The sequence below is a fragment of the Vulpes vulpes genome, chromosome 12 (assembly GCF_048418805.1).
Source record: "Vulpes vulpes isolate BD-2025 chromosome 12, VulVul3, whole genome shotgun sequence".
NCBI classification, from domain to species: domain Eukaryota; kingdom Metazoa; phylum Chordata; class Mammalia; order Carnivora; family Canidae; genus Vulpes; species Vulpes vulpes.
The window spans coordinates 154,217,818-154,244,659 of record NC_132791.1 but is presented as its reverse complement, the minus strand read 5'-3'; the positions used below and the strand labels follow the sequence as shown (position 1 = coordinate 154,244,659).

General features: G+C 36.6%; 1 protein-coding gene across 5 annotated transcripts in view; it reads left to right on the top strand.

Annotated features, from left to right (window-relative positions):
- The window catches only part of PRKAA2 (protein kinase AMP-activated catalytic subunit alpha 2), a 69,993-nt gene that overhangs the window by 20,279 nt on the left and 22,872 nt on the right, over positions 1-26,842 (top strand). For all 5 annotated transcript variants that reach the window (XR_011995993.1, XR_003236263.2, XR_011995994.1 and 2 more), the window contains exons 2-4: positions 9,213-9,354; positions 24,035-24,128; positions 25,253-25,397. Coding sequence is in view for 2 of the 5 variants with exons in the window: in XM_026007004.2 (XP_025862789.1) it covers positions 9,213-9,354; positions 24,035-24,128; positions 25,253-25,397 (381 nt within the window). In the remaining 3 variants the exon portion in view is untranslated. The remainder of the gene's footprint in view (positions 1-9,212; positions 9,355-24,034; positions 24,129-25,252; positions 25,398-26,842) is intronic.

The following is a 26,842-nucleotide window of genomic DNA, read 5'->3' as shown; positions in this document are numbered from 1 at the left end:
CCAGAGAGGCAAACCAAAAAATAGACTCTTAGTTATAGAGAACGAACTGGTGGCTACCATAGGGGAGGTAGGTGATGGAGATTAAGGAGTGCACTTGTCATCATGTGCGTTAGGTGATGTATGGAAGTGTTGAATCACCATATTGTACACCTGAAACTAATATTACCCCTGTATGTTAACTAACTGGAACTTAAAAACTTTAAAAAATTGACAAAAGATTTGAACAGACACTTAAGAGATGGGTGTCTGATAAACACATGAAAAGATGTTCAACAGCATGAATCGTCAGGGAAATACAAATTAGGAGCTATCACGCACCTAGTGAAATGGCTAAAATAAAAAAAAAAATTGCTGACAAACCAAGTGCTGGGAAAGATGAACTAGAACTCATATATACCACTGGTGAGAATACAAATGGTACACAATGCTGGGAAACAGTTTGGCAGTTTAAATATAAACTTACCATACAACCCAGCAATCCAATACCTAGAAATCTACTCAAAAGAAATGAAGACACATTGGCCTCACCTACCCACCCTCACTACAGACACAAATAGCAGACTTACTCATAATTTCCAAAAGCTGGAAACTGTCTATCAGCTGGTGAATGGATAAACACATTGTGTGATACACATACAATAGAACATTACTCAGCAATAAAATAGAATAAACTGCTGATAAATGCAAAAAGAAAAAATCCACAAAAGTGGGCGAATCTCAAAAGCATTAAGCATAAGAACCCAGAGTTGAAAGGTTACATACCACATGGTTTCATTTATAGAATGTTCAGAAAAATACTATAGTAACAGGAAACAGGTCAATAATTGGCAGGAATTGGGGATGAGGGAAGGGGACTGACTGCAAAAGGGTATGATGGAGTTTTTACATGATGATGGAAATGAGTTACGTTTGATTTTAGTGATAATTCCATGACCATATTTGCAAAAATTCATGGTACCATATAAGATGGACATATTTTGAACTTCAATAAAATGACTTAAAAAAAGGTACACATAGGGTACAGTGTTAAGTGGGAAAGTTTCTTGAGTAGGGGTTAGTTTTCAGTATAGGCTGGAGTAGTGAAAAAGGATTCCTAGAGCAGGTGACCGTTCGTTGAAAGAGTTTCTGTCAATTATTCCTAGTTCTTCTTGAACAATATAAATCAGTTTCATTCTTCTGTATGACAGCTCTTCACCTTATCAAATATAAAATTCTAAAAAGCATAGATAGTATAAGTATGGATTTTTTTTCCCATAAAGTTCCATAGCTTTGAAGAATATTTTGTGTAATTTGGCTGTGATTTAGAAAAAGCATAGTGGAACATGAATGAGTGGTAAATTTGTAGAATTCATTTACCCAAGAAATTGTGTGGGCTATAAATTTATTTCTGTTAGTTCATGGATGGTAGTTCAGCAAAATTGCAAATCTGAAGTTCAAAACTTTTGAGTTTTAAAGTATACTAAATACTGGGGATCCCTGGGTGGCTCAGCGGTTTAGCGCCTGCCTTTGGCTCAGGGCACAATCCTGGAGTCCCAGGATCGAGTCCTGATTCGGACTCCCTGCATGGAGCCTGCTTCTCCCTCTGCCTGTGTCTCTGCCCCTCTCTCTCTCTCTCTATCATGAATAAATAAAAATCTTTAAAAAATAATAATAAAGCATACTAAATACTGAATTAATTCAATTCAGCTGTGAATGGCAGCGATCTTCAAAAAAAAAAAAAAAAAAGAGTGACTTAAACAAGATTATACTTTGTTTTCTTCTAACAGTCTGAGTAGATGCTAGAATGTTGTTATACCCAGTGGCATCAAAAACATGGGCTTCTCTCTTCTGTTGCTCCCACCTGCCTAACCCTGTCCTCAAGGTTCAAGATGATGGCTTTGGAATTCCAGGCTTTAGGATGGAGGAAGGGTGAAGAAGCAGCTTGTGAGGGACCTTTCTACTTACATGTTTTTGGCCAGAATATAGTAATGTGGTACATCTAGTTAAAAGAGATGTTAAGATGCAGCTTCTGCTCTGGGTAGCTGTGAACTCAGGTGTAATTTGGGAGTCTGTCTGGGAAGGAAGGGTGGAATAAACACTGGGAGTGCCAGCAAGCAGTATGACAGAACTACTTTGTTCCCTTGTTAAGTGTTTAGCACAGTGCTTACCATAGTAGGCATTCGTTAAATAGCTGTTTCGTGGATAAACATTCCTTATTACTTGTATTCATCTGGATATTTACTCTGTATACATGATAAATCATGGTGGATTTGTCTATCCCTGAGAATTCTTTTTAAAATTTTATTTATTTGACAGCATAAGCTGGGGGGAGGAGCAGAGGCAGAGGGAGAAGCAGAAGCAGACTCCCGACTGAGCAGGGAGCCTGATGCAGGGCTCCATCCTAGGACTCTGGGATCATGACCTGAGCTGAAGACAGATGCTTAACTGACTGAGCCACCCAGGTGCCCCATCCCTGCTATTTTTTTTTTTAATGTTCTTTCTTATCTGTGTTCTTCCTTTACAAAGTATCTCTAATAGTCTGCAGACGGATTTAATACCATACAGAATTTATTTTAGCTTCTTTATTGCTGGTGTTTTTCCCCTTGCTAAAATTGGAGTCCTGTTAAACCTCTCTTTTCATGTGTATTTGATCAACATAGTCCTGGCATGTGGAAAGTACTCAGTAAATGTTTTTAGATTGAGTAAATGAATGGAAGTAAAACTGATGAATCCAAGCCTTTTTTTTTCCCCCAATTACTTCCCTAGAAGAGTTTATGGTTATAATACAGAAGAAATTCTTGGTCTTAAATCTGTTTTTCTTACAAGATTCTTAGAAATATTCCTTTGGCTTTCAGGTAGAATATGGTTATGAGATAATTTGGATTAAATTAATTATTACTAAGTACTAATTCACTTAAGTTATTAGGCAATATGGACTAATATAGTTCAGCAAAAGAAGAGGCATTCACAATGTATTTGACACTTTTTTTTTTTTTAAGATTTTATTTTTACACAATCTCCACCCCCAGCATGGTACTCAAAGTCACAACCTCGAGTTCAAGAGTTGCATGTTCCATTGACTGAGCTAGCTGGGCTCCCCTCAATACATTTGACTCCTGATCTCAGATGTCTAATTAGTTTATCAGCATCCCTGTTTCAAGGAATAATGTCATTTCTTTTCCAGTGCTTCATGGGGAAAAGTTTCTTCAGATATAAAAATAAATGAGTCAGTTATTTCCTCAAATATCATAAAGTAATGCTTTTTAAAAAATTACTTTTGTTTATTTTTAAAAGTTTTATTTATTTGAGAGAGTGAGTGAGAGAGAGAGCATGCAAGCAGAGGGAGAGGAAGAAGCAGACTCCCTTGCTAAGCAGGGAACCTGACATGGGTCTGGATCCCAGGACCCTAAGATCATGACCTGAGTTGAAGGCAGATCCTTAACCAACTGAGCCATCCAGGTACCCCCCAAATTACTTTCATTTAGAAGTTTTTTTTCAGTTTTATTGAAGTATGATTGACAAAATTGTAAGATATTTAAAACGTACATCATGTGGGCAGCCTGGGTGGCTCAGCGGTTTAGTGCCACCTTCAGTCCAGGGGGTGATCCTGGAGACCCAGGATTGAGTCCCGTGTTGGGCTCCCTGCATGGAGCCTGCTTCTCCCTCTGCCTGTGTCTCTGCCTCTCTCTCTGTGATGCTCATGAGTAAATAAATAAAATCTTAAAAAAAAATAAAATGTATATCATGATGATTTGATGTATAAGTTGCAAAAGGATTTCTCCCATCTAGTTAACACACCTATCATCTCACATTTTATGTTTATAAATGTATATATAAAAATAATATACATAAATACATATATATCTTATACATGTATGAACATTTAAATTATGTATGAACATTTAAATTTTCCTCTTAGCAAATTTCAGTTATATAATAGTGTTTCCAATGATAGTCACCAAGTTTTATATTAGATCCTCAGACCTTACTCATCTTATAGATGAAGGTTTGTACAGTTTTACCAAACTCCCCTTTTCTACGAGTTTGACTTTAAGGTTCCACATATAAACAATATCATGCAGTGTTTGTCTTTATCTGGCTTATTTCGTAAGTGAGAGGCATAACGCCTTAAAGTCTTTCCACATTGTTGCAAACAGGACTTACTTTCTCATGGTTGAATAATGTGTGTATGTGTGTGTATGTATGTATCACATCTTTATTCATTTGTTGACAGACACCTAGGTAGGTAGTTTCTGTGTCTTGGCTGTTGTGAATAATGCTGCGGTGAACATGAAAGTGCTGATATTTCTCTGATACCCTGTTTTCATTTTTTTTTTTCTTTTGGGTATATACTCAGAAATGGGATTGCTGGATCATATGATAGTTTTCTATTAGTTTTTAATTTTCTATTTTTTAAGGAACCTCCATGCTTTTTTTTTTTTAATAGTGGTTGTACCAATTTATATTCCCACCAACAGTGTGTGTTTCCTCTTTTCTCACATTCTTGGCAACACTTATCTCTTGGCTTTTTTTTTTTTTTTTTTTTTTTTTTTTGTGGCAGCTATTTTAAAATGTAGGTGTGAAGTGATATACATTATACTTTTGATTTGCATTTCCTTGATGATTGATGTTGAGTACCTTTTCATGTATTTGCTGGCTATTTGTATGTCTTCTTTGGAAGAAGTTTATTCAGTTCCTCTATTTTTTCTTTTAAATATTTTATTTATTCAGGAGAGACACAGAGAAAGAGGCAGAGACAGGGAGAAGCAGGTTCCTTGCAAGGAGCCTGATGGGAGCTTGATCTCAGGATGCCATGATCACTAGCTGAGCCGAAGGCAGATCTCAACCACTGAGCAATCCAGCTGCCCCTGTTCCTCTATTTTTTAGTCAGGTTTTTTTTTCTATTTAGTTTTGAGAGTTCCTTATATATTTTGGATATTAACTCCTTCAGATATATGATTTGCAAGTATTTACTTCCATTCTGTAGGTTGCTTTTTCATCTTGTTTCCTTTTCCGTGCAAAAATTTTTAGTTTGATGTAGTCTCACTTGTTTATTTTTGCTTTTGTTGTCATTGCTTTTTTGGTCAAATCTAAAAAAATCATTATCAAGACTTACGTCAAGGAACTTACCACCTATGTTTTCTTCTAGAAGTTTAATGGCTTCATAATCTGTTTTGAGTTGATGTGTGTGTAATGTGTAAGATAGGGTTCTAGTTTCATTCTTTTATATTTGGCTGTCCACTTTTCCCAGCACTATTTATTGAAGAGATTATCCTTTCTCCATTGTATATTCTTGACTCTTTTGTTGAAAATTAATTGACCCATATATGCATAGGTTTATTTCTGGGTTCTCAATCCTATTCCATTGACCTATGTGTCTTATTTTTATGCCAGTATTTGACTGTTTTAATTTTTAAAACTTGGAATATAGTTTGAGGTTGGGAACAGTGATTCTTCTAGCTTTGTTCTTTCTCAAGATTATCTTGGGAAAAAAAAAGATTGCCTTGGCATTTGGGGTCATTTGTGGTTCCATATAAACTTTAGGATTTTTTTTCTGATTCTATGAAAAATTCCATTAGAATTTTGATGGAGGTCACATTGAATCTGTAGGATGCTTTGAGTAGGAGAGAGATTTTAACATTAACAGTTCTTCTGTGAATGTGATATATCTATTGTGTTTTATCAGTGTCTTATATTTTCAGTGTACAGATCTTTCACCTCCTTGGTTATATTTATTCCTAAGTATTTTATTCTTTAGATGAAATTGTAAGTGGCATTGTTTTCTTAATTTCTCTGATAGTTCATTGTTTGTGTATAGAAACACAACCGATTTTTGCATATTGATTTTGTATACTGTAGCTTTATTGAGTTTGTTGACAAAGTAATACTTCGTCATTAAATTTTTTTAATTTCACTTTCTATTTTCTTTTTTTTTTTTTTTTTTGGTTTAAGCATATGGCATTAAAAAACAAAGAATCCATCTGTTTGTCAGAGTCTTTGCTCTTATTTCTTTGATCTGGAAAGAGTGTATATGTTCTTAGTAGTCAGTAGTTTCAATTATCAAATAGGGAAGGCGGAAGTGAACTCTTTTTTTTTTTTTTTTTTTGTATTGACAAGGGGATGCAGCATTGGTTACTTTTATTGAGGCTGGAATTTGAGGAGAGATCTATTTTTTTAGGCCTTGCAGACAAGTGTATGGGTAATATGAAATTCCCAAAGGTGAGTACTAAACTATGCAGGCATCAAGAAACCATTAGATTATTTTAATGGAGTAGAAAGTCCCTGAAATTGACTCAGCTGTAAAAAAAAGAATGAAATCTTGCCATTTGCAACAACATGGATGAATCTAGAGCATATAATGCTAAGTGAAGTCAGTCAGAGAAAGACAAATACCATATGATTTCACTCATATGTGGAATTTAAGAGACAAACAAAAGAGACAACAACAAAAACAGACTGTTAAATACAGAGAACAAACTGGTGATTACCTGAGGGGAGAGGGGGGTGTTGGGTGAAATAGGTGAGGAACATTAAGAGTGCACTTACCATGATGAGCACTGAGTAATGTGTAGAATTGTTGAATCACTGTATTGAATACCTGAAATTAATGTAACAGTATATGTTAATTACACTGGAATTAAAAAAAATTAAAAAAAAGAAAAATCCCTGAAATTGATAATATTTTTTTGGAGTTCTAGAGACATATTTGGAATCTTAGGATAGATTGCTTGACTTTGATATAATGGCTCCCAATTTGTTTGTTTTATTATGTAAGCAAAGTAAATTTCAAGCTTCACTGAAGTCTTTGAGATGATAATTTGCCACTTGAGAAAGTTATAAAGGTAAAAATAATCTCTAATAACAAGAAACTCAGTTCTTCCTAGGTCAGCCCATTTCATGTGTGTATTGTTTGGACGGGGGAATTTTTATGTGTAGTTAAACTTCCTATGAACTGAAGTGAGGCAGCTTGAGATTACATGTTGTGCCACTTCGTATTGCATCACCTTGGAGAAGTAACTTTTTTTTGCCTCAGGTTTCTCATCTCTACAATGGAGGATAATAATACTTCATAGAATTGTGGGGTTGAGTGAGCAGGGTAATTAGTACTTAGAATAATGCTTAGGATAGAACAAGCAATAAATGTCATTGTCATTTTCTATCATTGTTATTAACATATTTGTTTTAATGATTTGAAACTTGACTCCAAGACATATTTAGGAGAAACTGTCACCTGATTCTTTGATTTTAACATATAGGCTGTGTGCTATCAAGTGAAATAGAGGACATAGGTTTGGTGGAGGAAGGGGCGGAAATGCTGAGTTTACTTCTTAACAAGCCGAATTTGAGGTATTTATGGAATAATACTAGTATTGAGATAACATGAATTTGAAGAAGAGGGCAGAGTCTTTGGCACATCGGATGTATAAGAGATGGGTTAGATAATTTAAGGATCTACTTTGGCTATAGATTTGGGGACACTATAAGTTTGTCCCCTACTTTGGGACACTACATTTTAAAGAACAGGTGGAAGCCCTAAAGGAGACCATGTGAGAGTTAGTAGAAGAACCAGGAGAGAGAAGTGCCACCAAAAAGGGAGAGTAATTAATGTCAGTTGCAACAGAGATTACAGCAATCTGAGAACTGGAAAGTATACATGGCTTGATAATTAACAGTTCTTTTGTGACCATTTGGTTTCAGTAGAGGAGTTAAGGGAGAAGCCAGATTGCAGTGACACTAGAAGAGTGAAAAGGGAGGAGGAACAGACAATAAATGTACATTACTGTTTGGAGAAATGTTGATGAAACAAATGTTCAAAACTAAAGGAAGATGCAGGGTAAATGAAAGATTTGGGACAGGATACTGATGGGCTAAGGAAAGGGAGTTATTAGAAAAGAGAAAGGTTGAGTATAAGGAAAGTGTAGAAGAGATGAGATCAAGGCCGCAAGTTGATGACACTGGCCTTGAACAGGAGGAGGGTGAAAACATCTAAAACTGGAGCCAAGAGAGATCTGGATATAATCAAGCCTTGAAGATAGAGGAAATCACTCATAAGGACTTCATTTCCCCCCAAAGAAATGGAAGGGGAATTTGCTGAAAGGCGTCAAGGGTTGATTAGGTATTGTGGGAAGAATGGTCAATATTTAGAATAGTAATTGAGGGAAATAGGAGGGGAGGCTGACAAATTTGATTTCTAGTGGAGGGATTTTTCATTTGAGCAGTATCTGGATAATACTTGTAGTGTGGATACTATGAATGTGTTATATGAAAGAGAAAGGCCTATTTCATTTAATGCAAGATACATTTATTTGGCATGTATTATGTCCATAATACTGTGCTATGTGCTTGTGGGAGATTCAGATGAATACTGACTGCCTTACTTGAGGTGAGGGTGGATATGAGCTCATAGCTCATGTTGTATGATTTATTAAGACCACAAATATTTATAATAGCCTAAAATGATAAATGATACTTGAGCTTTGTAAACATACTTATGAGGGTTTGAAAAAAGTAGAGATTCCATTAAATAAGGGGAAATAGTAAGGCTTTATGGAAAAAGCAAAAACCCCATAAAAAAGGGCTACATGTGTATTTTCTGATGAAAATAGTAATGAAACCAGTTACAAGTTTTTAACTTATTACAGCAGTCATTCATTCTTCTAAAATACAATGACTGACATTAACCAGAAATGAAGAAATGGAGATTAACAAAACATAGTGAATTCTGTCCAATCCAAAAGATGTTCCAAACTTGGTTATTTTTATTTTTATTTTTTTTGCAGTAATACAGAATTCTGTAATCCTTTCCACAAATACTCAGTGAACTTCTCCTATTGGGTGCTGATGATTTAGAGAAGACTAAGAAGCATTTTCTTTCCTGTAGGAGTGCATACTCTAGTAGAAGAAACAGAAGTATAAAGAACTTAAGTTCTTTGGGCAGCCCCGGTGGCACAGAGGTTTAGCGCGGCCGCAGCCCAGGGCCTGATCCTGGAGACCTGGGATGGAGTCCTACGTCAGGCTCCTGCATGGAGCCTGCTTCTCCCTCCTCCTGTGTCTCTGCCTCTCTCTCTCTCTATCATAAATAAATAAATAAATCTTAAAAAAAAAAGAACTTTGCAATAAGTTATATAAAAGTGGTATACGTGAGTGAAGAAATTTGGAGTTACAGTGGAAGGAAGAATGAATAAATGACTATGTTGCTATGACAGCAAGTTTTTTCTTTTTCTTTTCTTTAGTTGGAGAACATCAATTGACAGGCCATAAAGTGGCAGTTAAAATCTTAAATAGACAGAAGATTCGCAGTTTAGATGTTGTTGGAAAAATAAAACGAGAAATTCAAAATCTAAAACTCTTCCGTCATCCTCATATTATCAAACTGTAAGTATTTTTGTACGTGATAATGTAAAAAAGCAGCTGTGTGATATATTTCCTATGAATTTACTAATTGTTTATTTTTAACTTTTTATAAAAGTATAAATTTTTTATATTTATTTTCAGCAAGTATTCATTTAACTTCTATCAATCCTTTCTTGCATATTTAAGTCATTTTTCAAATTTGATACTATTTTCAAGTGATGAATGCAGCTTAAAAGTTGACTCTTCTCTAGTATTTACTTTGAAAGGCATTTAGGACTTTGATATTCATTTTATAATTTTTTTCTAGTCTCTTCATTAACATTACAGTGATTTCTTTTTAGAAAGGTAGACTGTAACTGTTAAAAGGTTATCCACCATTATACTTGCAAAACTGCAATAATTACTGTGATGAATAATTACTGTGATAGCAAAGCTCTTACAAAGCCAAGTGGATTTTTCTTTTTGATAGGACAAGTTACAAACTTAAAAGATAAGTAAATATGAAGGGACTGATAGTTGATTAATTATAATGAAAGATAAATTAAAATTGGTTAGACCCATAGAAAATGTAGATACTGAGTATGTAACAGTATTCTTTTAAATTACTTAAAGTTGTAGTTTAATATTTACTGAGAAAATGTCATATGTTAAACACTGAAATTGTCTCTTTTTCATCTTAAAGTTTGGATAGAATTTTGTAAAATAAATATTAATCTTGTTGAGTACTTGCTAATGGCCAGGTATGCTGAGCATTTTACATATATAATTTCACTTTCTCCTCTTGATAAGCCTATAGGGTAGGTAATATTGTTTTCAGCTTATAAATAAGGAAATTGCATGTCTAAAGAGTATCAGCAGTGTGTTCAAGGTCAAAAAGCCAGTAACTTGCAGAGCTAGTAGTTCATATCTGACTCCAAATGCCATGCTGTTAATGCTTTTCTCCAGTCTTTCTTAAAACAAAGTTATATAAATTCCTTTTAAGGAGAAAATAAATTTGTGGATAATTATTTTTAGTATATTGTTACTTAAGTCGATAGAAACAAAGAATTAGATGTAATAAACTCCATTATGCTTAGAGCTTCGACCCTATTTTGAAACCAAAATAAATTCACAATTTGAATAAAAGACAATGAATGAAGTCAATGAAATTCAAAGTAGTATCTAGGGTATAATGTGATAAATAATGGTGGTTTCCAAAAACCAAATCATGGTTAGTTTAATAGGAGAAGGACATCCAATACCATATTTATATTTTGATTCAAGTAATGTTGAAGAGAAAGCCTGTTCATATGTATATACTGTAAAAAAAAAAATCATCATTAATGTCTTTGAGGCTTTTTTTACTAGTTCATTATAATCAGACATTATATTTACCCTGAACTTTGTTAGTGAGCAGTCTTTGGATGTCAGTGTTAATGAGGAACAATTTGATAGCCTGCAGAGGTACATTATTTGCCTTGTGACAAGGCTAGTATAGTAGCTGTGGAAGGCTGAATAATGCCCCACCCCAAGATATCCTAATTCCCAGAATCTTTGAATATGTTACATTACATGGCAAAGGGGAATTAAAGTTATTAGATGGCTTGGTTGCTAATCAGCTGACCTTAGAATAGGGAGATTTTCCTTGATATTCTGGGTGTGCTGATGGTAATCACAGTGGTTATTAAAAGTGAATGGTGTAGTCAGAGGACTCAGAGAAAGAGATTTGAGAGTGAAGCGAGGTCACAGTGATAAAATGTGAGGACTCAAATGGCTGTTGCTGACTTTGATGATAGAGGAAGAAGGCCATGAACCAAAAAATGTAGGCAGTCTTTAAAGTTGGAAAATATAATAATTTCCCTATAGAGCCTTGCTACCAGCCTTGATTTTAGCCCAGTGAGATGTGTCAGACTTCTAAAAAACTACAAGATAATACATTTTTGTTGTTTTAAGATACCAAATTTGAAGTATGGCAGCAGTAGGAAACTAATATAGGAGCATTCTTTTTCTTTTTTTTTCTCCCCCTCTTCCCGCCCCCCCCCCTTTTTTTCCCCAGGAGCATTCTTGAAATCTTTAAATGAGTGGATTATCCAATTATTGCTGGACTTGGGAATGTGCCTTTAGTCTTTACTTGCACTAGCTACATTTATTGTTAGTGAACTGTTACAAGTTGGTATGTTTGGTGGATCTTACCAACAGTATGAATATATGCCTAACAGTTCAAAGAAGGCGCTTTCTGGAGGTGCTTGGTGTGCGGTTGGGTGGCAGTGATGACTCAGCTCTCACACTGTTATGGTGAGAAGTGCATTCTAAAGTGAGCTTCAGTATCCTTTCATCTTCAGTGAAGTTCACTTGTTTATCAACATAAATAAGAAATAAAGTCTCTGAAATCACACAGCAGCACGTGATTGATTACAAGCTTATTGTTTAGGACCTATATTTTATGTGATCCAGAATAGGTATAGAATAAGCAGATTTTTAAAGATTATCATAAGAATTAAAATACCACCTGCTAGCTTGGTGACTCACCTCTCCTAATCTTTGTTTCCTTAATGTTAAAATGGGGATGTGTTTGCACTGGTATAATGCCTGGTGTTTGATGAGCATTGGCCTAAAGTAGGAGATGGCAACCTACAAGCTGATTTCGGTCCACTTTTATGATTCTTAACTGCTTTTCCCCATACTTGAAACAGGTCTTATCTGACTTCAACTCCATGTTAATAACGACTTTATTCTTGTTACCGAGTGGTTTCTAAGTTAAATCTCTTTGCTCTTGCTTACTGAGCAGCCACTTCCTATTTGAGGAGGGAGAAAGCTGGGAGGCCAGATTAGAGTATCACATGCCAGAATGAGAGTGAAGGGAGAGATCTCTTTATTTGCCTCATTCCTTGACCTCTTCCCTTTTAGAATACCAATCCTGAAAGACCCCAGAGAAATTTTGCCCATTTAGTGTATGAGTCCTAGTTCCTGTTCTGTTCCCACAAACACAAATCAGATTTTGTTAGTAAGCAGTTGGAACTGTCATGAGGATTGAAAAACTTATTTTTGATGTCGTATCTACTAGTGTTTTCTTGCCTTCATTTTTATAATTATTTATAATTTTAAATTTTGGTTTGGCTAATTATCTCATTCTGGCTTAGAATTATTTAAGTATTTGCTATTTTGTTTTGTGAGAGAAATGTAGAATGTTCTCAGGGTTGATTGGAAAGTAATTAGCAGAGGTGAATTTAATTTTTAAAGCTTCTGGCTTCCAGCCTTGAGCTTAATCCATTCAGCCAGATTGCCTCTTTAATTGCGGACTGAATTAAAAAAAGAAAAAGCACTCGTGTATCTTTGCTATAGAACAAGCTTATTGACATAGCCTCTAAGAGTGTTAGTGATTTAAACAGGGAGAGAGACCTGATCCTTTTGGTGGTTTTGTTTGTTTTATACAGTCTTGGATTAACTGCCAAGAATAGTTCCCTTGTTACAGAATGGGCCTCTAGTTTCTCTAGCAAGAAAGCTTGAAAACCAAAAATCAAGAATGTAGGGTATTTATTGCATGATTTCTGTTAACTCAAATTGTAAAATCCCACTGGGAGAAAATTGAATGGAGTAAACAGGATTCAAAGGAAACTCCAAACTTTCCCATGTACTAGAATTTGTTGATTTTATTTTCGTCTTTGTTTTTTCTTCCCCCCTATAGTTCTTAGGGAAACTTCTCTTTAACAAATCAAAAGATCAGTACTTTCTAATTTGGTAGAGCTGGTTTTCCCTGTTTACTTTTTAAAGTTTTTATCTTATTCAACCTATGGACAACTCTTTAACATTGCTCACCATTACCACCTTGAAATGTTATAGTCTCTGGGTTTCTGTAACATCACAGTCTTCAAATTTTCCTTTTTCATTTTTTCCTCTTAAGCCTTTCTTTTATGAGCCTCTTTTATCTTCACGGTGTTAAATATTGATGCATTTCAGCATTGTGAGCTAGTGTAATGTTAGTGAACCAACTTTGGGTGACCCCATCTGTTACGTGGTTGTCATTTGTCATCTTTGTGCTAAATATTTCCAAAACTATATTTCTGGGCCAGTTATTTCTCCTGAATCCTGAATGCATTTATTGAACTCTTTATTGGATGTTTCCATTGTGAAGTCATAGAATCATCTGAAACTAAGTTGAACTTTTCTTTCTTTCCCAAACTTCTCTTTCTGTTTTGTTTTTTTGTTTGTTTGTTTGTTTTTTGGGGGGCAAAAATGCCATTCATGCAATTTTCTAAGCCTAAGATTTGGGCATCATCTTTAATTCCTTTTCCTTCATTTCTAACAAATAAATTTGTTAATTTATTGCATTCTGCAGCTCTTTTCCCTAAATATCTCCTTAGTCTGTCTATCTCTTTCTGCTTTTATTGTCTTTATCATCTTTTGCTTTTTGTCCTTCAGCTATTGTTTCTGTTTGCAAAACTTTAGCCACACCTCCCTTCCCCTAGGCTTCCAATTCCAATTTGCCATTTAGATCTCAGCCTTTATAGACGATTGGTTAACTCTAGAAAACCTGCTTTACTCCCTAAATCTGGGTTAGGCATCATCTTCTCTTTATTTTTTATTTTTTAAAAGATTTTATTTATTTGTTCATAGAGACACACATAGAGAGAGAGGCAGAGGCACAGGCAGAGGGAGAAGCAGGCTCCATGCAGGGAGCCTGACATGGGACTTGATCCAGGGTCCCCAGGATCAAACCCCAGGGCTGCAGGCGTCACTAAACTGCTGCGCCACTGGGGCTGCCCGAGGCATCATCTTCTCTGTATCACAGTCAGCCTTTCTAAAGCCCTTGACATTACTTTGCACTTGCTCATTTGTTTTCATTAGTATCCCCCAGCAGACCAGGTTGTTGAGAAGCAAGAGTTATGCACCTATTATCTAATAGGAACTGTTCTAGGCACTGGGGATATGATAGTGAAAGACAAGGCTTTCTGCCTTTATGGAGTTTATGTTCTAGAGCTATCTAGCAGTTGTAGATAGTGAGTAAGCAGATTAATAGGATTACTTTAGGCAGTGAGTGATAAGTGCTTTGAGGAGAATAAAAGGTACTGTCCTAGGGTGTGACTAGCAAGGAAGAAATTGTGGAGAAGGCCTCACTGAGGAGGTAAAGTTTGAGCTCAAGACCTGAAAGATAATTAAGATCTAGCTATCTAGTGACATGATGGGGTATGGGGGCAGAAGTGGAAGCAGACCAGTTAGGAAGCTGTTGCTCTACAGTCCAGCTAAGACATTATGATTATGGTGGCTTTAACCAAAGTGATAATCTAGATTTGTGCTGTCCAGTGTGGTAGCCATTAGCACATGTAGCATAAATTTAATTAAAATATTTAATTCTCTGGTCACACAAGTCACATTTCAAGTTTTTTAATAGCAGGGTGTCGCTAATGGCTAGTGTATTGGACAGAGGTTATATAAAACATTTCTATCACTGCAGAAAGTTCTATTTGATAGTACTGGTCTAGGTGGAGAGAAATCAGTGGATTCAATATACATTTTGTAGGTAAAACTAATGAGATACTGTGGACAAGAAAGTGGCTGAGGAATCTTTTTGGCCTGAGCAATTGGGATTTTGGCTTTTGGCTTGAGCAACTAGATGGTGATAATGATGATATTTTTTGAGATAGGAAGAATGGAGGAGAATCATTTTGAGGTACAGGAGGATATTTTAAGGATACTTGTTTTGGCCAGGTTGAGTTGAGAATCCCATTAGATCTAAACAGATATCAAATATCATCTTTATCTCCCTAGCACCTAGTATTGTAGTAGGCATTTACTAATTACTTATAGCATGTATAAGATGTGACATTTGAACAAGGTCCTGATGGTTTTATGAGGACAAACAAGAAGCAAAATAAAGTGTAAAGAGCGTGGTGTGTTGGGAATAGCTGTCTTCTTCAGTTGGTACATAGGGTATGTGTAGGGAAATGGAGGAAAACAAGGCCAGAAAGCTAGCTTGTTCACTTCTTCATTTAGCAAATGGCACCATTGAGACACTTGGTATACATCAGCAAACTAAAAGATGACAACAAAATCTCTGCTATTATGGAGGTTCTGTGTGTGAGTGTGTCTATGTGTCTGGTGGGGGAGTGCTGAGAAGATAGACAATAAAACCTTTGTTAGTAAAATATATTGTAAGTTAGTGAAAAGGTGAGGGAATATGGCATACAGATTTTCTGGAGAAGGAAAATAATAAATTCCCATTTGTTAGGGGAACGGTAAATATAAAGGCTCTGAAGTGGAAATATGGGCCAGAGATCAAGGGAGCAGAGTGATATAGGGGGAATTGGTGTAAAATGAGGACAGAGACATAAAGGGGAGCCAGATTGTATAGGGTATTATAGGCCATTGTAAGAACTTTGGCTTTTACTCTGAGCAAGATGGGAAGTCATTAGAAAGTTTTGGTCAGCCCGGGTGGCTCAGCGGTTTAGCTCCGCCTTCAGCCCAGGGCATGATCCTGGAGACCCAGGATCAAATCCCATGTCAGGCTCCCTGCATGGATCCTGCTTCTCCCTCTCTCTGCCTGTGTCTCTGCCACTCTCTCTATGTGTCTCTCATGAATAAGTAAATAAAAAAATCTTAAAAAAAAAAAAAGAGAAAAAAAGTTTTGGTCAGAGGTATGATAGGACCTGACTTCTCTTGAAGCAGGGAAACCAATTAGGAGTGAATTGTAGTACTCTGGGTAAAAGAGTTGGTGGCTTAGAATAGAGCATAGTCTGGAGGGTGTTGAGAAGTAAGCATCTTCTGTGTATACTTTTGAGGTAGGGTAAACAGCGTTTACTTAGAGATAAGATGTAGGTTGTGAGAAGAGAGAAGGAAGTGATTGACTCCAAGGTTATCTGGCTTGGGCAAATAAAAGAATGGAGTTGCTATTAATTGAAATGGAGTAGTTTATAGGAGGAACCTAGAGGTGTGGAGTGTTGCAGGGTGGTATCAATTTGCTTTTGGTTTTATGGTGTTGAGATGCTTATTAGACATCTAAGTAGAGAGATAAATAGGCTATTAAATATGTGATTCCAAAGTTAAGGGGACAGGTGTAAGGTAGACATTTGGAAGTCATCAGCATATAGATGGTAGTTTAAGATATTTAAGGTCCCAAGACTGAATGAAATCACCAAGGATGTGAGTAAAGGTAAACAAGAAATCCAAGGATTGATCTCTAGGGCACTATGATGTTAAGATGTCCAAGATGAAGAGGAACCAGCAAAGGAGAATGAAAATGAGTAGTTATGAGGTTAGAGGAAAACCAGGGGGATATTCACTTGAAGCCAAGTGAAGAACATGCTTGAAGAGAGATTATTAACTGTCCCTTATTCTGCTGAATATTGAGTAAGATGTGACTGAGAATTGATCCGTTGGGTTTGGCAAGGTGAGAGGTTGCTGGTGTCTTTGCAAAGGACCAGTTTATTGTAATGATGAAGGCAAAATCTTGTTTTGAGGGACTTAGGAGAGAATTTGAGATGAAAGAGAAGGACGCCTGGGTGGCTCAGTACTTGAGCATTTGCCTTTGGCTCGGGGTGTGATCCCGGGGTCCTGGGATTGAGTCCCACATCAGGCTCCCTGCAGGGAGCCTGCTTCTCCTTCTGCCTATGTCTCTACCTCTCTCTCTGTCTCTCATGACTAAATAAATAAAATCTTAAAAAAAAAAAGAGGCAGAGTTAGTAGCAATACACAATTCAGGAATTTTATTTAAAGGCAAGGAGAGAAAAATAGGAGTGGTAATGAGAGGGAATGTGGGTCTAAACAGGGTTTGTTTTTTAAGATGTAAGATATTCTAGAATGTACACAAAAGGGGATGATTTGGTCAAGATGGAGAGACTGATATGGGAGAAAGAGGAGCTAATTGTAGAAACCAAATCCTTTAGTAGGTCTGGGGAAGGAATCCAGTGCATAATTGGAAGAGTTAGTTTTTGATAGTATATTACCATGGAGTGAGTGGCTGTGTGGCACAAGCGGAGGAAGTCAAGGAAATTAAGACACCATGTATTCGACAGATCATCCATGTGGATATTATGTACGAAGTGGGGGGGGCATTAAGTTGGAATGAGAGGGAGTGGGCAGAGTTAGATCGACGACTTTAACAGAAAAAAAAAAGGTATTGGGTGTGTAATCTGATGGGCTGCACTTTAGAGACTGTGGAGTTTTTGAGGAAGGAGGTTTTGAGTGAGGATTTCCTTTAGATCCTAATATATTATTAGACTTATGCAAATTGGCCAAGTTTTAAAATTTCCTCATGAATTAATAAATCGAGGATCTGATCAGCAATGGCTACTAATTTTTCAAAAAAGAGATTATATGCCTTTACCTGGAGGTGTGCAACACCATCTAGTCTTTCAAAGGAAAATAAAAATCAAAATGAAATCTGATCTAATCTCCAGATCTAACAGGGTGCTATAAATTGTGCATTATGTTGCCATAAAAGCCGGATCAGCCAAATGAGACCATGGAATCTTTTGCAGGACAAGCCAACCAACTTCTTCAACAAAACAAAGCAAGAAAAAAAAAAAAGCAGAAATAAAAGAGCAGCCTATAAATTTAAAGAAAGATAAGAGATATATCAATCAATTGCAATGTATGGATTATAATTGAACCCTAATTTAACCAAAATATTAAAACCAAAAAAGCATTATAAATTGATCAGGAAACCTGATTGGATATTTGATGATATTCATGATTTGTCAAATTTTGGCATGATGATAGTATTGCATGAGTGTATGCACATCCATTTTTAAACTGTTATGTTTTAGAGATACATACAGATCTATTTACGAAAAAATGAAAGCCAAATTCAGTGTGAATTGATTGTAAACATATACTTTTATCAAGCTGATAACCAAGGCATATTAATAATCTTATATTCTAGAATGTTAGAGAAGATATTGATTTATTCTGTATATCCATGTATAAATATAGCATGATCAACCTAACAAAAATAGGCAAAAAGATAAGAGTGAGCATTTCATGAGAAACATGTTTGGTGTTTGCAGGAGTTGAAGAATTTATGAATCCACAAACTTTCTAAAGATTTAGCATTGCCAAAATCATTTTGGAAAATAGTTGGCATTATCTCTTATATTCAGACATTCACGTGAACTGTATGACTCAGCAGTTCCACTCACAGGTGTATATCAAAGAGAAAATCTTGCCATGTACAAGAATGTTTACAACAGCGTTATTTATAATAGCAAAATTGAGAAGGCAACCTCTAGTGATTGACTCAATGAATAAATAGCCTCTCCATTAACAGGAGAGTAGATCAATAAATAGAATGAAATATTATACAATGGTCACATTGAATAACTAGCAAACACAACAATGTGGATCAATCTCAATAAAACAGGTTCCAAAATACTACAAGTAGCCTGATACTCTTTTTTATTTTTATTTTTTATTTTTTTAAAGGTTTACTTATTTTGGAGAAAGAGAGAGGGTGTGCAAGTAGGAGGAGGCACAGAGGAGAGGGAGAGAAAGAATCCTTAAGCAGATTCCTTGATGGAAGGGGTGGGCCCAACATGGACTCTGTCCCAGGACCCTGAGATCATAACCTGAGCTGAAATCCAGTCAGATGCTTAACTAACTGAGCCACCCAGGCACCCCACCTGATACCCCCCTTTTAAAAAAAGATTTTTTTTTATTTATTCATGAGAGACTCAGAGAGAGAGAGGCAGAGACACAGGCAGTGGGAGAAGCAGGCTCCCTACTGGGAGCCTGATGCAGGACTCAATTCCATTACCCCGGGATCATGCCCTGAGCCAAAGGCAGAGGCTCAACCACTGAGCCACCCAGGTGCTCCCACCCCTTTTTTTTAAAAGATTGCTGATATCTTTTTCTAAAGCTAAGAGCAATTAAAATAAAAATATGCATAAGAATATGAATTTTTAGCCATGAAGACAGTGGGATGCACACAGATATATGTATAAAAGAGAAAGCAGGAGACGCAGGAGTAGGATTCAGAATGATGGCTAATTTGGCTGAGGGGAAATGGTGGGAAGTGGAAGGTGACTCTGGAGTTAGATGGGAAGGTATTGTTGAAGTCCTAGGCTTTTTGTTTGGGTGATGGGTTTGTAGGTGCTTATTATAGCGTTAAAAATAGTAATTAAATAAAAATAAGCCGCTCAAAGACCAGTAACGACAGGTGCCATGAACCAAGGATAATGACTACATTTCTTTGATAATGGATTTCTAAATAAAAATATTATTCTGTATATGTAGCTATATAGATAGGATTAAAAATCTCTATAGATATAAGCATCAAAAAATTATACTCATGAATATTAATTTTTGTCTAACTTTGGAAAGATTTTTTCCTGAGTTCTATATGCTATTTAAATGAATATTGCCTAAAGATGCATATAACTTAGCTGGAGAATGCTTGAAGTTTTTGTGGATATTAACATTTTTTTTTTTTTTTGCTTAATTAGGAATACTTTTTTCTGAAAAGTTTTCCTAAAGCACGTTAATTTACTTTTCTGTTGTATTAAGAAATGTATGAATTCCATGATTGAATTTCTTATAATGCTTCAATGTGATTATTATTTTGGAAGGCACAAAAATTTGGCTTTCTTGGCTAGACTTAAGAACATAATCCTGGAATTGGCTTTTTTCCCTAAGTCCCAATATAAAGCTCTTTCTTAAGGATTTTTTTCTTTTAAAAATCGTGTTTACTTTTTCTTAGCCTCATTCTGTTTAATTGAAATTTTAGTCTTTGAATTTTTGTTGTAATACTGCCATAATTTCTGTTTCAAATTATTATGGTTTTGGCTCCAAGCTGTTCACATTATTATTATTTTTTTTAAGATTTTATTTATTTATTCATGAGAGACAGAGAGAGAGAGCCAGAGACACAGGCAGAGGGAGAAGCAGGCTCCATGCAAGGAGCCTGACATGGGACTTGATCCCGGGACTCCAGGATCATGCCCTGGACTGAAGGCAGGCGCTAAACTGCTGAGCCACCCAGGGATCCCCTGTTCACATTATTTAAGAGTGGTAATTTATATATTCAGATGCCTACTTTGTTACATACTTTGTTAGGTGTACACTCAATCATCGTATAATCACAAACTGAGGCACATGCTCTGAAGCTAAGGGACAAGCAAAAAGGACTGACCTGGACTTAGGGAGTGACCTTTATGGGGAGCTAGAAAGGATGACTAGGAGCTAAAGGACTGAGTACAGGTCAGGTATGAGATTCAGATTAGCAGAAACTGCTTATACAAAGATGCTGTGGCAGATGGAAGTGCAGCACAAGGAATGAATGAATGAAAGAAAGAAATAGTGCACTGCAATGGTGAGAGTCAAAGAGGAGACAATAGACACAGGTGGGGGCCTGATTCACTCAGGACCTAAGAGCAGTGGGAACCCCCTGAAGATTTTCAATTAGGAGACTACTGAAGAAACACTCATGCTTTGAAAAGAATACTTGTCTAATGTGTGTCTTCCTTAATAGACTGTAGGCTCCACCAGTAGAAACAGGAGCTGTTGATCTTACCAAGCACAGTACATTAGGTTTTCAACAAAGAGTAAATAGCACACTCTAAGTGCTCAGTGGTTGTGGTTTTCATTGCTCTAGATTGGCCTTTGATGTGGACAGTGGCCACTGTGGAGTTAGAGGTTTCATGAAATAGTTCAATCTAACAATATCTACTTAAGACCTGTGATATACTTGGAAGAATCAGCAGCTAAATTTATTAGAATTTCATCACTTTTTCTCCTATGCCCCAAAGATGTAACAGAGCAGAAAAGTGATGGAGAATTCTATTAACAAATCAGATTAGCCTACGTTGAGGCAATAGGTGCTCCAGCTTTGTACTATTCATTTTTTCTATTAGAGTTTAGTGCCTGGTAAGATTGCTTTTATAGAATCATTTCTTCTGGAGTTCTCAGGTGAAATTCCCTTTTTATAGTTCATCTGAAGTAATTTCAACGTTATTCCTCAGTTATATTAGTTTATTTTATATAACGTGGGTTACCTTGTCATTTTTCGCCTCAAAGACTAAAGATTGCTATTAGAAATCTATCTCCCTTCGGGCTCCCGGTGTATGGAGCCTGCTTCTCCCTCTGCCTGTGTCTCTCTGCCTCTCTCTCTCTCACTGTGACTATCATAAATAAATTAAAAAATAAAAAAAAAGAAAAAAAAAAAAAAGAAAAAAAAAGGGGATCCCTGGGTGGCGCAGCGGTTTGGCGCCTGCCTTTGGCCCAGGGCGCGATCCTGGAGACCCGGGATCGAGTCCCACATCGGGCTCCCGGTGTATGGAGCCTGCTTCTCCCTCTGCCTGTGTCTCTCTGCCTCTCTCTCTCTCACTGTGACTATCATAAATAAATTAAAAAATAAAAAAAAAAAAAAAAAAAAAAAAAGCTATCTCCCGGAACTCTATAATCATTTTCATACTATAGCTTTAATATTTTACTTTTTTTCAAGTATATATGCATGATGTATCTTTTTTAAAAATGTATAGTATGTAGTTATATCACCAACAACCTGGCCATTTTTTCTTTTCTCTTTAATAATAACCAGAACCACCATGTAGCACATACTTGCTTTTTTGCACATTAATAAAAGGTACCTCTTCTGGGTAGACTGATTAACCAGAAGGGCCTCCTGCTTCTGATGCTTTCTAATAGGTGGCATCTGTGCCGCTTTTCAGCTCCTGCTTGTGCCTTCACTGTGTGCCTGTAAGCCATGTAAAAACTGCACAGCTATACTTCGTGTCCTTAAATAGTGACTCAGTGTAAGTTAGATATTGCTTACAATCAACCAGATTATAGATAATTCTTTATAAACAAACTATTTTGAGAAGTCACTTGTTCATTTATGTGTGTTAAATGTAACCTCCAGTTAAAACATTAATAATTGTATTTAATTTGTTTTCAGAACTTTGGTAAAATTGGGTATGTGGGGTGAAGCTGTCTTTTAAGAAAAATTTTTTTCTTTTTTCTATTTCTTTTTCAAATAGAACTAAGATTCTTATTTTTTAATGGCCTCAGCTTTGAGTGCCTAGAGGTAGATTAAAAAAAATAAACACACATTCATCTATCCATCTGCTTAATTTTTTACGATGGAATTTTCTTTTTTTAAGATTTATTTATTTGAGAGAGAGAATGAGAGAGAGCACAAGCGGGGTGGGGGGAGGGGGCAGAAGGAGAGAGAGTATAGTCTTAAGCAGACTCCACACTGAACATGGAACCTGATGTGGGGCTCCATCTCAGGACCCTGAAGTTATGACCTGGGCTGAAACTGGGTATTGGTCACGTCACCTAACTGTGCCACCCAGATGCCCCGTTATGGAATGTTTTTAATGTATATGAAAGTCAAGTGATGAGGCCTCATGAATCTGTTTGGCTTCAGCAGTTGCTAGTGTATTGTTTATCTGCTTCTTCCCACTTCTCCTGTCCCAAATTTTATGTTTTTTTTTTTAACAATTTATTTTTTTAAAGATTTTATTTATTTGTTTGTTTATTTATTTATTTATTTATTTGAGAGAAACAGCAACATAAATAGTGAGGAGGAGAGGGTGAAGCAGGCTCTTCACTGAGCTGGGAGCATGATGGGGATCTGATCCCAGGTCTCTGAGATCATGACCTGAGCTGAAGGCAGACGCTTAACTGACTGAGCCACCCAGATGCCACCCTAAATAGTATATAGACTCTTTTTAAATTTTAGACCACAAGCACATTTCATTATCACCCCTAAAAAATTTAAAGTAATTAATAATATTGTCAACTATCCAGTCAGTATTTAGACTTTAATAATTTTTTTTAAAGATTTTACTTATTCATGAGGGGGGAGAGAGAGAGAGAGAGAGAGAGAGAATGAGAGAAAGAGAGGCAGAGACACAGAGAGAGAAGCAGGCTCCATGCAGGGAGCCCCACGTGGGACTCAATCCCTGGTCTCCAGGATCAGGCCCTGGGCTGAAGGTGGCGCTAAACCACTGAGCCACCCAGGCTGCCCTATAAATGGTTGTTAAAGTTGGTTTGTTGGAGTCAGAATCAAAATAAGTCTTGGGGCACATGGATGGCTCAGTTGATTAAGCGTCCAACTCTTGGTTTTCCCTCAGATCATGATCTCTAGGTCATGAGAGCAAGCCCCCTGTTGGGCTCTTGCTTAGCATGGAATCTACTTGAGATTTTCTTGTTCCCTCTCCCTCTGCCTCTCCTTCCAGAGCACATGCACTCTCCCTCTCTCTCTGTATAATAAATAAATCTTTTAAAAAATTCAGAACAAATCTCTACATTATAATAGATCAGTGTGTCTCTTGATTTACTATTAATCTATAGGTTCACCTTTCCTTTTCTCACATTATATTTGTGAAGAAAAGGTCATTTGTCCACTTTCTGCATTTTGCTGATTATATCTCTTGTGGTATCATTTAACATTAAGGATATTTTTAACTTGTATTTAAATATGATACCTGATTTCCATAGACTCTAAAAAAATTGTTTAAATAGAGAAATGAATCCTTAGTTCTTGAAGAATGAAGAATTTCAAAGAATTTGTCGACATGAAAGGGAGAATCTGAAAAGTCCATAAGCCTCAGAAAGCAGAGAATTTTGTAAAGCTACCTTTATAGCTCTTTGATTGTTTTGATAACATAATTTGTTGCCATCTTAAAATACTGTAAAATGTTGGAATATAAAATTGTAGCAATAATACACTAGCTTGATTTTTTTTTTAAACTAACTTTTTAAATCTTTTTCATTTATAAAAAAGATACCAGGTGATCAGCACTCCAACAGATTTTTTTATGGTTATGGAATATGTGTCTGGTGGTGAATTATTTGACTACATCTGTAAACATGGACGGGTGAGTAACTTGCTGTCTAGTACACACAGTAAGACCCTAAGCTAAAAACAAAGCAAAACAAAGGATAGTAGGAAATAGCAAACCACAAAGTTATCTTCGAAGTCAGAGTTGTTTCTGTAATGAAGCCCAACTAAAGATACAGAATATTAGACATAGTTTCTTTCTTAAAAAATATACCTTTTGAGGGGTATCTGTTAGGTTCAGTTGGTGAAGCATGTGACCCTTGATCTTGGGGTTATAAGTTGCCCGCTTTAAGTGTTGTAGAGATTGCTTAAAAATAAAACCTTAAAAAGAAATACACATTTTGGGGTACCTCCATGGCTCATTCAGTTAAGCATCTGCTTTTAGCTCAGGTAATAATCCTGGGGTCCCAGCATGGAGCCCTGCATCAGGTTCCTTGCTCAGTTGAGAGACTGTTTCTCCTTCTCCCTCTGCTACTCCCTTTGCTCCCGCTCTCTTGCTCTGTCTCTCAAATAAATAAAATCTTTTTTTTTTTTTTTAAGATTTTGTTTATTTTTTCATGAGAGACACACAGAGAGAAAGAGGCAGAGACACAGGCAAAGGGAGCAGCAGGCCCCATGCAGGGAGCCTGATGTGGGACTCGATCCCTGGTCTCCAGGATCACACCCTGGGCCAAAGGTGGTGCTAAACTGCTGAGCCACCTGGGCTGCCTTCAAGTAAATAACATCTTAAAAAAAAAAAAAAATACACCTTTCAAAATACTGATTTTAGGGAACATGTCCCACTTAATTGCCAACATGATGTCAGTGATTTTCAGAGTGAAAAATCTGTTCCATAACATTATGTTGAAGCTTCAATGATTTCCATTTTGTAGCACTTTCACATAAGTTCTTACATTATGTTTTACTTGTTGATTGCCTAAAACATTGTGCACAGTGAGTAATATTAATTGAAAATTAAATCTAATTGATTAGCAGCAAAGAAGAGCCTTGTTGATTGACATGTTGAGCTCTAATGCAAGTTTTTGGTTTGTTTATCTGATTTGTTGAGGATTCTAACCTAATTCTAATTAGCTTGCTCAGTTACATTTGGGCTGTTGTGAAACTAAAACTCTTGCTCTATGTCCCAAATATTCTTAGTGTAGCTTCTTTTATATGTGCTAGGTTGAAGAGGTGGAAGCAAGGCGACTCTTTCAGCAGATTCTGTCAGCTGTGGATTACTGTCATAGGCATATGGTGGTTCATCGAGACCTGAAACCAGAGAATGTGCTGTTGGATGCTCACATGAATGCCAAGATAGCTGATTTTGGTATGTAACTCCATGATTGTTCAGAAACGTACGAGTTGCCTTTTCAAGTGGGTCAGTAGCAACTGTTAAAGAACCATGAACTTGCAGTTTCAACTTTATAAATCCTGTACCATGAAAAGGGATTAGTGGCACAGTCTCCGTGTTAGCTTGTTCTTTTCTATTCATTTAAACACATTGTTTAAAATGCACATTCTTCTAGAGAAGTTTAGCGGGCCAGATTCTAGGTAAATCTATTTACTCTGCATTTCCTCCTGAAGGAAAACTTAACTTTTTGTGTGTGTGTGTGGAGATTACAAACTCCTTTAAAAATCTAATGAAAATATGGGCACTTTCCTTGATGAATGCATTAAAGAGAGGTACATGAAAATTTGCATGCAGTTTTGAAGACTTACAGTCTTTTTGACTTGGTCAAGGGTGAGTGTTGGTGGATTTCAGGATAAAATCTAATTGTTTGCTAAAAAGAATAGGAGTTTTTGTCAGGAGTAAAACAAACAAAAAACAAAATGTAAATTTAATGCACCTAACACTTTCTAGAGTAAATGTACCTGGAAAGAGTACCATAGTAGGATGTTTGGCAGAAGGATTAGGAAGTGAGAGATTATAGAAAGAGCCATAGGGCAGCCCCTGTGGTGCAGCAGTTTAGCGCCGCCTGCAGCCCAGGGCGTGATCCTGGAGATCTGGGATCGAGTCCCACGTTGGGCTCCCTGCATGGTGCCTGCTTCTCCCTCTGCCTGTGTCTCTCCCTCTCTCTCTAGCCGTGTCTCTATGAATAAATGAATAAAATCTTTAAAAAAAAAAAAAGCCATGAAAAGGTGCCAGAGTTCAGCATTGCTTATTTAAAGTTTTTGTCTATACCTTGACTTTAAAAACTATATTTCTCTTCCTTCTCTAAATCGCAAAACTCCCTAGTATGGTAGTTTAACCAGAATTTTGGTTCTGCAGATTATTTTTTCTATATTGAATTAAAGCTTTCTAAATTAAAAACTTTTGGAAATTTTTTTTTTTTTTTAAGATTTTATTTATTCATGAGAGACACACAGATAGAGGCAGAGACACAGGCAGGGGGAGAAGCAGGCTCCATGTGGGGAGCCTGATGTGGGACTCGATCCCAGGTCTCCAGGATCAACCTGAGCCAAAGGCAGACGCTTAACCACTGAGCCACCCTGGCATTCCACTTTTGGAAATCTTTATAAACTGGAGCCTTTCTGATTTCTACTTAGAGATTTTTTTTAAAAAGATGTTATTCATTTACTCATGAGAGAGAGAGAGAGGCATAGGCAGGAGAAGGGGGCGGGGGCAGAGACATAGGGAAAGAGAGAAGCAGGCTCCATGCAGGGAGCCCAATGTGGGACTTGATCCTGGGACTCCAGGATCATGCCCTGGGCCAAAGGCAGGTGCTCAACCCCTGAGCCACCCAGGCATCCGAGGGATTTTTTTTTTTTTTA